Source organism: Arachis duranensis, chromosome 9, assembly GCF_000817695.3.
Source record: "Arachis duranensis cultivar V14167 chromosome 9, aradu.V14167.gnm2.J7QH, whole genome shotgun sequence".
NCBI classification, from domain to species: domain Eukaryota; kingdom Viridiplantae; phylum Streptophyta; class Magnoliopsida; order Fabales; family Fabaceae; genus Arachis; species Arachis duranensis.
The window spans coordinates 111,568,774-111,581,637 of record NC_029780.3 but is presented as its reverse complement, the minus strand read 5'-3'; the positions used below and the strand labels follow the sequence as shown (position 1 = coordinate 111,581,637).

General features: G+C 36.5%; 1 protein-coding gene across 7 annotated transcripts; it reads left to right on the top strand.

Moving 5' to 3' along the window:
* Window positions 1-6,024: 6,024 nt before the first annotated feature.
* On the top strand, window positions 6,025-12,825 carry LOC107467313 (alpha-L-fucosidase 2). 7 transcript variants are annotated; one of them, XM_052253664.1, is made up of 14 exons: window positions 6,025-6,130; window positions 6,597-6,660; window positions 6,753-6,814; window positions 8,151-8,227; window positions 8,310-8,508; window positions 9,255-9,400; window positions 9,601-10,496; window positions 10,554-10,686; window positions 10,834-10,992; window positions 11,083-11,307; window positions 11,390-11,491; window positions 11,626-11,761; window positions 11,914-12,109; window positions 12,278-12,825. In XM_052253664.1, the coding sequence occupies exons 3-14, from the start codon at window positions 6,754-6,756 to the stop codon at window positions 12,579-12,581; spliced, it is 2,634 nt and encodes an 877-aa protein (XP_052109624.1). In that variant the 5' UTR covers window positions 6,025-6,130; window positions 6,597-6,660; window position 6,753; the 3' UTR covers window positions 12,582-12,825. The 7 variants fall into 7 exon arrangements, with proteins under 7 accessions (XP_052109624.1, XP_052109622.1, XP_052109623.1 ...); XM_052253662.1 differs by having other exon boundaries at window positions 8,307-8,508; XM_052253663.1 differs by having other exon boundaries at window positions 6,025-6,468; window positions 8,307-8,508.
* The last annotated feature ends 39 nt before the right edge of the window (window positions 12,826-12,864 follow it).

The window sequence follows — 12,864 nt, the reverse complement described above, 5'->3', positions numbered from 1 at the left end:
CTGCTTATCTCTGCTCGGACCGTGTGCCCCACATTTTTTGAGAAGAAGATTCTAGTTTTCTCCTTGTTAACATTCTGGCCTGAGCTTTGGCAGAAGGCTTCGAGACACTTATTAATGATGTTGGCTTGATCAACTTTGGCTTCCGCAAAAAGAATAATATCATCCGCAAAGCATAGATGGGAGATAGGCGGCCCATCCTTCTTTAGGCGGATAGGCTTCCAAATGTCTTGATCTACAGCTGTACTGATGAGTTGGGAGAGTCTTTCAATGCAGAGAACAAAGATATAGGGGGAGATAGGGTCTCCTTGTCTGATACCTCTAGTAGGGGAGAATTCCTCGAGCTCCTCCCCATTCCAAAGGACTCTCATTCTGGCCGTCGAGATACAGGACATGATTAGATTAATGAGGTTTGAAGGAAAACCGATATCCAAGAGGATTTCCTTGATAAAGCTCCATTTAAGACGATCATAAGCTTTTTCCAGGTCGATTTTGATGGCCAACCAGCCCTTCCCCCCTTTTTTATTTCTCATAGAGTGAATGACTTCTTGAGTGATGATGATGTTGTCGGAGCTCTGTCTACCAGGAACAAAACTGCACTGATTCGGCCTCACCAACTTGCTCATGACACTTCTCAGCCTATTCGCCAGAATTTTCGTAATCACCTCATATGAGACATTGCAAAGGCTGATGGGTCTCAATTGCTTCAAGTGGGAAACAGGTTCAACTTTCGGGATAAGGGTGATCAGTGTTTCATTTACCTCTTTGACTTTGTTTGGTTGCTGGAAAATGCTCTTGGTTAAGTTACATATATCACTGCCCGTTCTGTTCCACTGACTCTGGTAGAAAATGGCTTGCAAGCCATCTCTGCCCGGGGCCTTCCAACTACCAATGTTAAACATGGCATCTTTGATTTCTTCATTGGATACATTCCGGCCTAACGTGTGGAGGTCCAAGTTACTCGGAGTGGGAAACATTTTTTGTAGAAAGAAGGGGGTGTGGGGATGGCTATCAGTATAGAGATCATTGAAGAAGGAGGTTGCCATATTTTCTAGAGTTACCTTGTCAGTTAACCAATCACCGGTGTCGTTCTGCAGGGAAACAATTTTATTTCTGCGTCTTCTAATCATAGTTGAGCCGTGGAAGAACTTAGTATTGCGATCCCCGAATTCGATCCACTTGCTTCTGGACTTTTGGAACCAAAGCATTTCCTCCTGGATGAGAATTTGTTCATATTCTACCCATAGATCTTTCTGCAGCTTTTCAAGAAAGGGGTTTTGGAAATGCCCCAAGCTAATGTTGATACCTTGAAGGCGTCGAAGTATTTTATGCTTTCTATGGAAGATGTTGCCGAAAACTGTATTATTCCATTCCTTAATCCTGCTTTTAAAATCCGAAATGCCTTCAGCCCAGGAGTCCTGGATATTCCAAGAATCATTCACAGCATTTTCAAATTCTGGGTGGGTGATCCATGCCGCAAGAAAACGGAATGGTCTTCTCCCTCTATTCTGAGTGAATGCTGGAGAAAGTTGCAGGCAGATAGGGGAGTGGTCCGATTTAAGCATGGGCATATGTTTGATAATAGCCTCAGGGAACTTAATTTGCCAATCAATGTTACTTAATCCCCTGTCTAATCTTTCAGCGAGGTTACCCCTATTCCAGGTGAAAGGCCAGCCTGTAAAACCCAAATCAACCAAACCACAAGACGATACACAATCCTGGAAATCCTTGCAAGCCCTGTGATTACTATTTAGTGCCCCTCTCCTTTTTTCGTGGTTATGGAGCATGGCGTTAAAGTCGCCCATCAGACACCAGGGTAAATTGACATTAGCAGCATAATTTTTAAGATGTTGCCATAACAGTTTCCTGGTCGCCCTTTGGGGGCTCCCATATATAGCAGAGAGTAGCCAGGGAGTTGAGTTATTACCAGAGATTTTCAAGTGGACAAACTGCTTCCCATGTTCCAGGACGTCCACCTTCCAAATAGATGAATCCCAGAGACACCAAATACCACCAGCATGCCCGGTTGCGTCCACTACAAAGGATTGATCGAATCCCATCTTATCCCGAATTTGATTTCCTCGAATACCACTCACATGAGTCTCCAGAAAAAAGAAAAAATTTGTGTCGTACTCGTGTCGTAGATCTCGGATGAGTGAAGGGAATGCTTTGCTTCCTACCCCCCTGCAATTCCAACTAATGATATTCATTATCAAACCTGGTGTGTGGAGGAGGCTACACAGCCAGAATTATCTACAGGGATGAGCCCCGGACAGTGGACCCACCTGGTCCCGAGATAATGGTGCACTCAGGTCTCCACCACCCCCAGCTTCAGTCATGGCAACATCGAGCTGATTTAAATGGTTGCCACTGACTTCTGTGATCTCCATTCGCTCCGCTGTAGGATGTTGTTGTTTATCTGGGTTGAAGAGGAGATTTCCTCTTATCGCATGTTTCCCCAGATTATTTCGAGATTCCTTCAGAATATTGAAGGCCTCCCATCGATCTCTTTCCATCCTTCTCATGTAATCATTTACCATCATTTCCATACCGTCGCGCTCAGTGCTGGTATCCTTCCCCTTCGCAGTTTCCATGGGGTTGTCTGATTCTTTAGGGATTGCCATAGAAGGTCCTGGTGTTTTGTGTTTGCTTTTACCCATATTTTCCTTCTTGCCCGGTTCGAGTAGTGGTTTGGGTCGGGTAGCAGATTTTTGCTGGGTCTGAGGGTTTTTTCCGGCACCCGGCTTGATAGTCCGTCTTTGCACTTGGATCTTACTTGTTATGACGTGGGCTGGTTTAACTTGAGGCCCACTCCTTCCCAAGGAACCTTGGTCCACTTCATGTTCAATCCTATCTTCCTGTATATCCTCCGGATTCTCTTCTTGTAAAATATTAAAGCGGGATCCTAAATCGGGATTATTCCTTTTAGGGGAGTTCCCTTCTTCAGAGCTGTATATGGTAATTGCATCTTGATTGGCGTGATGAGGTTTCTTCCCTATTTGGGTTTTCTTCCTATTATTGTAACGTTGCACCATCATCCACGGCCCGAAGTCCGGGTTGGGCTTACCGTTGCTATGATTGGGGGGATCTTGTGATTCTGCGGCCTTACCATTTTCGTCTGCGGCACTGCCGGCCGGCACCTCATCCTGCGGATTGTCACTATGACGGTTCACTCCCGTAGAGTCGCCATTATTGGTACCGTGTTCCACGCATTGTTCAGATCTATGGCCGTACTTGCCACATGAGAAACAGATTTGGTACAAACCTTCATATTCAAGGTGTAGTTCACAGCCAAGTACTGAGATTCTTGGTACTAGTTGTTTTGCCAGGTCGATCTACACACATATGCGAGCGAATTTACCTCTTGAGTGAATTGAGGTTGTACGGTCAATTTTGAGCATGTGCCCAATTGCTGAGCCAACTCTCCAGAGGAATCGGTTATTGTACAGCTCGATTGGCAAGTTTGGAATGCGAATCCAGGCTGCGATCTTTCTAATCTCTGTCGGACCAGAAAGGAAAAAAGGTCGCCATCTTTGAACAATGAGATAATGACCAGCGATCATCCAAGGTCCTTCCATAAGCGCGTGTGTGTAGTCCTCCTCATCTGCAAAGTGAACCAAGAAGTAGTCACGATTCATATCAATCACATGAATCTTACCTTTCTTTTCCCAGTCTCTGCGGAGTCGTTGTTCCATGAATGCGAAAGTCACACGTTTACCCAGCACTTTTACCATGAGAGCATTTTTCCATGGTTTACACCACTCTTCGAATTCCTCCTTAGTCACAGGGATTGTGGGGCACGGATCGAACGGTTTATCAACATTCTCTTGGTCATTATCCTCTCTATACCACTTGTCTTCAGGGTTAGGACTATCGTTTTCCATATCTGGCAAGCTTTTCTGATCATCTGTAAGCCCCGGACTCGTCAACAGTGTATCTTTATATGATCCCTTCGTTGTTGTGGACGAATCTTCCCTAGCTGGGACAATTTCCATACCCTTAGAAGGTTGGATAAGATCCACCTCTTCTCGGATTTTCACTTTCTTAGTGCTTCTCTGTACAAGGTCGTCTTCTTGAATGGAAATCCTAGCAGAACGTTAACTACTCATTTTTTATTAGTACTTGATTGAAGTTACTTGCTTGCGGTATTTTGATTCATATTTGAAAATTAAATTTTTTGTTTTTAAAATTGAATAGTATGAGAAAGAGTAGTTCTTAATTTCAACTGCATTACTCCAGCAAACAAAATTAATTGCTTTTACTATGTCATTTAATTTGGATTACTTTACATATATGATACCAACTTAAAAGTTAAGCAAAGTGTCACTACATCACTTTCCTGACACAGTAGTGAACACAATCTACCTATCTATTTTTATTATATAAAAATTGATACTAATTTTTTATACAATAAATTTAGATCATATATTTTTCTTCTAATTATATCACATAAGCAATTTTAATGAGTTGACAAAATTTAAAAATCAACCAATTATCATTTGATAAAATTTTAAAAAAATAAAATAACTTATTTATTATTATTCACTAAAACATAAATAGTAATTAAATACAATAATATACATTAAAAATATTATAATAATAGTAATTATAAAAATTTTAATTACTAATATTAAAATTTTATAACGTATACATATTAATAATATATTTATCTTACTCTTTTAAATAAATTTAAATTTTACATATTTTTTTACTAAATAATTATAAAATTAAGTCATAATTTTATATTATATTTTTGATATTTTTTATTTTTATTTATTTTTCTAAATCGAAGTAAGTTTAAATTTGACACATCTCTTTATTAAGTATATTTTCAAATATATCATGATATAGTTTGATATTATATTTTTGGTATTTTTCATTTTCATTCAATTTTTTTAATTTTTTCTTTAATTATTTGCAAAGCAAAGAACATTATATGAGAAGACAAAGTATGAGTACTATAATTATATAAAATTATATACAAATTATCAAATAAATATTTTGTAAAATATTTTTAACATAAATAATTTAAATTTAACATTAAATTATATATTATCTAATTAATTTTTAAATAATATAATATTCATTAAATTATACCGTAAAGTATAATTAATTTTGCGTGAATCTGACTCTAGTTGTATTTAAACTAATAGTGGGTGTGACATTTACGATTTGAGTATCTAAAACATTTAACTTTTCAACTTTTAAATTTTATAGGCACCCTCAGAGATAATTAAGAAGTAGCAATTAAAACAATAAATGCTAGTGGGCTATTTGGGCATGTGACCCCACAGCAGAAGCCTCAGCATGCTGATATTTTTTATGCATGGGGATAATGATCATCACCGAACTGTTGGATACATATATGGCACAAACTTGGTGAGTTGTTGCCAGTGCCTAAACCTAAACCGGTTGGAACATCTCATTTTCGTTTCTATTTATTATCTAAGATCTGAATGCAGTACAGTGAAACGCGTTTATTTTAAAAATTGAATTTTAATGGAAATTTTTTACAAACCTAATTAAAAAAGTGACCTTTTATTACTAAAATTTAGTAATTAAATTTTATTAATAGTAAAAAATATTTTTAAAATAAAAAATTATATTTTTATAAAATTTCAAATCAAATCCAAAAAGTATTTGTTACTCATAAAACAAAGATATTTTCTATTTTTTGTGATATTTAAAATATCATTAAATTTTAAAAAGTATCTTTTATAAATGATTTAATGATTTAATAATTGGTAAAACAATTTTACCTGTATGATCTGAAAAGAAAATAAATTGGGTCTTTGATTGTTACTTATTGAGTGATGGATAGTGTGTAAAGAGGGAGATTTTCCTTCTTAAATGCAATATTAGCTCACCGTATCTACCGCCTACTAGGAGTGTTTAAAACCGATCCGGACTGAACTAAATCGACTAACTGAACTGAAAAAATCGAAAACGGAATAAACTGAAAATCGAAAAAAACCGAAAAATATGTTTTATTATTTTTTTGTGGTTTAATTTGGTTTTCGGTTCGAAACCTAGCCCTCTCTTCTCACAGTCTCACTCTCTGGCCTCTGCACTGGTGCACCCACGTTCTTGAGTCTCGAGGCCGGCGGCGAACCCACGTTCTTGCGATTTGTTGGTATTGTTGTTAGTTGATTCATTGTTGCTGCCTTGATGTTTGTTGATTTATTGTTTACCAATTGCTGTTTATTGTCATTGTTGCTGTTTGTCAGGTAATTTTGGTATTGTTGAATTATTTTATTGTTGGTACTGTTGCTGGTTATTGATTCATTGTTCAGTTTATTGAAATCAGTATGGTAAAAGATAAATTTGAATAATGAGATAATGGAAGCATGTTTGAAGTATTAGATTATCTCTGTCAATGTATCTAATGATTTAGTATATGTCACGAGAAACTGTATATTGTTGAATTACTTTATTGTTGGTTGGAGGGAAGCAAAGGAACACCTTTTGCAGGTTTGTCAATTTAGCAAATTGTGATTATTGCATTTCAACTTTTTAGTTCTATTGGGATTGTTATTTCTAAAATGTCCAAGGTTATGTATTGCTATCAATTCCTATTTATGTTTTCCTCCTCTTGTTAGGTGGATATTACTATGGAAAAATCAAGTTTCCTCCGGAATATCCATATAAGCCTCCTAGAATCAGGTGATCCTTCTTGCTACTGTAAGCTTGTCAATTCTCATTTCCAAATGTGTTTTATCATGATATTGACTCAATGTGTACTTTCTATATTGTAGCATGACTACACCTAATGGACGGTTCATGACGCAGAAAAAGATTTGTTTGTCTATGAGTGATTGTAAGTTCTTTTATCTAGTATAGCACAAGTTAGTTAATATTATGAGATACTGATTTTGATTTAATATTTTTGTGTTTTGCTGCTCCTACAGTTCATCTTGAAAGTTGGAATCCTATGTGGTTTGTTTCAAGGTCAAATTGATTTTAGTTATGATGTTTCGTTATGTGATTTGTTTTTTAATCTGTTCATTTAACTTTTGGATTGTGGTTATATGATTTTACACAAGTAACCTGTATCTAAGAGTAGTTGTAGATGTTGGTTACTTTTTTATACAGCTTTCTAATGTTCTATACTGAACTTTTCTATACAGCTTTCTAATGGTCTATACTGTTTTGTTGGAGAAGACACCACAACTTGGCTATTTTTGATGGAAATTTATATTTATTTTCAGTTTTGTTGACTATTTAACTTTTAAACTTATTTAATTGTTGTATTTGAATTCCTTTTGTCATTAAATTTCATTGGATCAAGACTTTCTTAGTTATTGTATATCTGTGTTTGTCGATTTCAATATTATGAATTTGTGAAATAGTATGGTAGTATCTTTTTTGAATTGATTGAAAAAACCGAACAAACCGAACCAAACCAAACCGATTTTAATTGGTTTGGTTTGGTTCGGATGGTTTCGATAAAAAAATCGAATCAAACCGAACCGCAGTTTAATTAAACGATTGGATCGGATGACTTTTTTCTCAAAAATCGAACCAAACCGCACCGCGAACACCCCTACCGCCTACTACTGTCCTTCTTGGCTTCTTGTCCATCCCAAAATGCATCCCACCAAACCATTCTCTTTATTTCATTTAGAGAAAGCTTAGAGAACAACAGTATTTAATTAAAAAAAATGAATCATTTTATATGGTTAAATATAATTTTATACTATTAAAAATATTAATAATAATTAATTAATAATTATAAATTACAAAATTTATTGGCTCTCAGTAGTTAGTACTCCTCTTTTATTTAAATTTAAATATAAATATCATCAAAATCATATCATATAGTAAATCTTAGTACATCTATCTATCTATCTATACAAACCATACAGTCTGGATTGTCCCGCAGGTTGCAGCTCCCACCGGACTTATCCTGCACCTTCACGTGCCATTGCCATTTATTTATTTATTTACTTCTTCTTCTTCTTCTTCTTCCCACTCCCACCGCCAACAAGATTTTTCTTTCTCTTTACGACTTACGAGGTTGATGTTCTTTTCATCCTCATTTCTTGAGTATAATATACTTTAACTTTAATTATTTCATTATAATATTATTACGTACCATAGTGTGCTTAATTGTTGTGTTGTTGCATTAGGCATTTGATTCTCGATGACTTCAGTTCAAGTTCCTGCAAGGCTATTGCTGACTCTGCTGTTGTTTCTTTTCTATGCTTCACCTTCTCATTCCTCAAAACCAGTAAGTAGCTAAACCGTACCCCTGCTGCTCTTTCTAAATCTCTGCCTTTTTCTGAATATCTGTTTCTTTTGCAATGGAGGAGAGAGCCCCACAGAAAGAGTGGTGGAGGACAATAAGTGGAATGGAGGAAGATGATGGTGGTGGTGGTGGTGGTAGCAGGCCATTGAAGGTTACGTTCTCTGAAGCTGCAATCAACTGGACCGATGCCATACCCATCGGAAATGGCCGTCTTGGGGCTATGATTTGGGGTGGTGTTTCATCGGAGCTTCTCCAGCTAAATGGTTAGTCTTAAAGTGTCTTTCTTTTTTAGAAAGTCCAAATCTTGCACACTTTTTGCTGGATCTTATCTTTTCGGGTTTTTTTGGATATTTTCATCAGCTTTTTTTTTTCTCCCTCTAGGAAAACAATTATTTTAGTTTCCCTTCAAAAGGTAAAGTTTTATTTTGAATAGACTGGTTATTTAATTCCCACATATACATTTATGATTTATATTAGTATAATGTATACTATCACTTAATTACTCTAATATGTTCTTTTGTCTAGTTCTTGAAAGATGCATATGACATTGTGTTAGTCTCCGAATAATGTCACATGATAAATAAACTGGTGAGCATGAAAAACAAAATGAATGATCCAAAAGATGTCAACACTAGTGTGTGTGTATATATATCTCAAAAATCTTTTATGGACCAAGCTAGCAGCCTAATATCATAATATCACGTGCATTTTGAAAAGACTAAACTGTTCAATAAGTACTCAGTTTCTCTTTTATTCATATTTAAATTATTAACATAAAACATTATTTTCACAAAAATCTTAAAACCTTTAAAACGGTATGTATACTTATACAAGCCATTAATTATGACTTAAATGATAGAATGCTGTCTCTGGGCAGTTTAGTTTGTTGCTAGAAACTCAACATGGGATAAAAAAAACAATTAGATTTGGCTTCATGTTCTTTTGGAGTTTGAAAGTAGATTGCTATCATTTATTTGAGACCATGATGGTTCTTGAATTGCTTTAACAGAGGACACACTTTGGACTGGAATGCCTGGCGATTACACCAACAGCAGTGCTCCAGCAGCATTGGCTAAAGTTCGAAAACTTGTTGATAACAGAAATTACTCTCAAGCTACAGAAGAAGCTGTCAATTTGTCAGGAGAGCCTTCTGCTGTAAGTAATTTGTTACAGTAAATATATCCATCACCAAAATAAGTTTTGACAACCCAGCAGCATGATATGTTATTGCTAAATTGTTAATATATAAGTTACATGCTTTTATTCAACTAGGATTCTCATTTTTCTGAGTTGGTAGAAGCTTTAATATAGTCATTGTTGGTAATCATCTCTAACTGTTATGTCTTAATGTGAAGGTATACCAACTTCTTGGTGATATCAAGCTAGAATTTGACGATTCTCATGCTGCATACTCGAATGAGTCTTACTTCAGAGAGCTGGATTTGGATACTGCAACAGCAAAAGTAAAATACTCTGTTGGTGATGTTGAATTCAGCAGAGAACATTTTGCTTCTTATCCAGACCAAGTGATAGTGTCAAGGATTTCTGCAAGCAAGCCAGCTTCTTTGTCATTTACAGTGTCTTTGGATAGTAAATTACCTCACAATTTGCAAGTTAGTGGCCAAAATCAGGTAATAATGGAAGGAAGTTGTCCTAGCAGAAGGATACCACCGAATGCAAAGTCACCACCTTCATCGATGGCTAATTCAAGTATTGATCCGAAGGGAATTAAGTTTTCTGCTGTCCTTGATGTACAAATTACTGGTGAGAAGGGGGTTGTGCATGTTTTGGAAGGTCCAAAGCTTAGGATTGAAGGTTCAGATTCTGCTATTTTGCTTCTGACAGCTTCTTCTTCATTTGATGGGCCATTCACTAAGCCTGAAAACTCTAAGAAGAATCCTACTTCAGATTCCCTCAATACAATGAAATCGGTTAAAAAGTTGTCATATGCTAACCTTTATGCACGCCACTTGAATGACTATCAAAATCTATTTCATCGTGTGTCGTTGCAACTCTCAAAAAGCAGCAAGGCTGCTGTGAAGGATAGGAAATTGGCTTCCTCTCAATCTAACATCCCTCAAACCATTCCAACTTCGGCGAGAATCAGCTCTTTTCAAACAGATGAAGATCCTTCATTTGTGGAGCTCTTGTTTCAATATGGTAGGTATATACTAATTTCTAGTTCGCGTGCTGGAACTCAGGTCTCAAACCTACAGGGCATATGGAACAAGAATCTTGAGCCTGCATGGGAGTATGTTTTTCTATCATGTTCATTTCATTTAATACTAATTTTTTTANNATCATGCAGCGGTGCGCCTCACTTGAACATTAATCTTCAAATGAACTATTGGCCAACTCTTGCTTGCAATCTACATGAATGTCAAGAGCCATTATTTGATTACATTTCCTCTTTGTCAGTCACTGGTAGTAAAACTGCAAAGGTATTTCCTCCTTCTTCTCTCCTCGGCTCCATTTGAAGCAAACGAAATATAGGTTATTATAGCATATAGCCATTTGCACAGCAATCTAGCCATCATCTCATGGATTTCATATATTGCATCCTGAACACCATTTGATACTGTATACAGGTGAACTATGAAGCAAACGGTTGGGTTGCACATCAAGTTTCTGACATATGGGCTAAATCGTCCCCAGATCGAGGTCTTGCAGTTTGGGCATTATGGCCAATGGGTGGAGCTTGGCTTTGTACCCATCTATGGGAGCATTATACTTATACAATGGACAAAGTAAGTTATGAAGGCACTTGCATTAGTATTTCCTTTCCTTTTTTGGGGTATTCATATCTATAGTAATGAGTGATTTTTGTTTCATATTAGGATTTTCTAAAAAATAAGGCATATCCTTTATTGGAAGGTTGTACTTCGTTTCTGTTGGATTGGTTGATTGAAGGTCCTAATGGATTATTAGAAACCAACCCATCAACTTCACCAGAGCACATGTTCATTGCACCAGATCAAAAGCCTGCCAGTGTGAGCTACTCGACTACTATGGACATATCGATCATCAAAGAAGTTTTCTCTTCAATTGTATCTGCTGCTGAGGTGAAGTTGATCTTGTGCTCAAAGCAACGGTTGTTTCCTGTTATCCTGATTTTATCTTGGTCAATAAGTTCCTCAAATACAGGTTCTGGGAACAAGTAATGATGCTATTATCAAAAGGGTAACTGAGGTTCAGTCCAAGCTTCCACCAACAAAAATTGCTAGTGATGGTTCCATTATGGAATGGGTATGTATGCCCTCCATTCTCTATTGTCCATGGTATCTATTCTTATTTCACTGATCAACAGAGAATAAATAAGGTCCTGCATTCTATGTTGGTTTTAAACAACATGCTAACTTAAGACCTTATTTGTTTTTCAGGCAGAAGATTTCCAAGACCCTGAAATACATCATAGACATGTTTCACATTTATTTGGCCTGTTTCCAGGGCACACAATAACTCCTGACAAAACTCCAGACCTCTGTAAAGCCGCAGATTATACTCTAATTAAAAGAGGTTTGTGTTTTGGTGTGAACATTTAACTTTTTCTTACAATATGCATGCCTGATATTTCTTACAATACTACTATGTTTATGTTACCTTGTATCTATGACATAAAGCTACAAATTTTTATCCTTGGTACTATAAAATATTGCACTGTGATTCAGGAGAGGAAGGTCCAGGGTGGTCAACAACTTGGAAAGCTGCGTTATGGGCAAGACTTAAGAACAGTGAGCATGCATATCGCATGATAAAGCACTTGATTGTATTGGTGGACCCTTTTCATGAAAGTAATTATGAAGGAGGACTCTACAGTAACCTCTTCACTACACATCCTCCATTCCAGATTGATGCTAACTTTGGGTAAACCACATATTTATGAAAGAGCTCTACCATTTTTCTATCTTGTCAATCTCACTAACACCATATAAAAGCTTGAGCTGAAGTATAACTATATACTTTTCTCATTGATCATAAATAAAACTCTTGCTTTAGAAACCTGTTGAGTGTTGACAAATGGTATGTTTTCAGTTTTTCAACAGCAGTTGCAGAAATGCTTGTTCAGAGCACAATGAAGGACCTTTACTTGCTTCCGGCATTGCCTCGCGACAAATGGCCGAACGGCTGCGTGAAAGGATTGAAAGCACGTGGCGGGATCACAGTGAACATATGCTGGAAAGAAGGTGATCTGCATGAAGTTGGGCTATGGTCAGAAAACCAGAAATCCCAAGTGAGACTACACCATAGAGAAACCATGGTGCTAGCAGAATTATCACCAGGCATAGTTTACTCTTACAATAATCAGTTGAAGTGTGTGAAGACATACTCTCTTTAAGTGATTCATTGAAATCTTTCTTCCAACCTGGTCAATAATTCCACTAAGGAGCTTGCATTCATTTGGTACATCTTGATTCATTTCATTTCATTTTATAATGATTTATAATTGTATTCTTCCTAGAAGAGTGTTATCTTAGCCACGGATCATGTAATTTAACAGTGAAATATTCGATCAATGTATTTGCACAACAGTTGAGGGTATAAAGGCATTTAATAGTATAATACTACCATTTGTTTCAATACCTAAAAAGACCTATATTTTCTTTATTCAGCTACACGTG

Coding starts and splice junctions, on each gene's coding strand:
- LOC107467313 (XM_052253662.1), top strand. CDS start 6,754: ATGACTACACCTAATGGACGGTTCATGACGCAGAAAAAGATTTGTTTG. Junction 9,401..9,600: donor TGTCAGGAGAGCCTTCTGCT/GTAAGTAATTTG, acceptor CTTAATGTGAAG/GTATACCAACTTCTTGGTGA. Junction 12,110..12,277: donor CAGATTGATGCTAACTTTGG/GTAAACCACATA, acceptor GTATGTTTTCAG/TTTTTCAACAGCAGTTGCAG.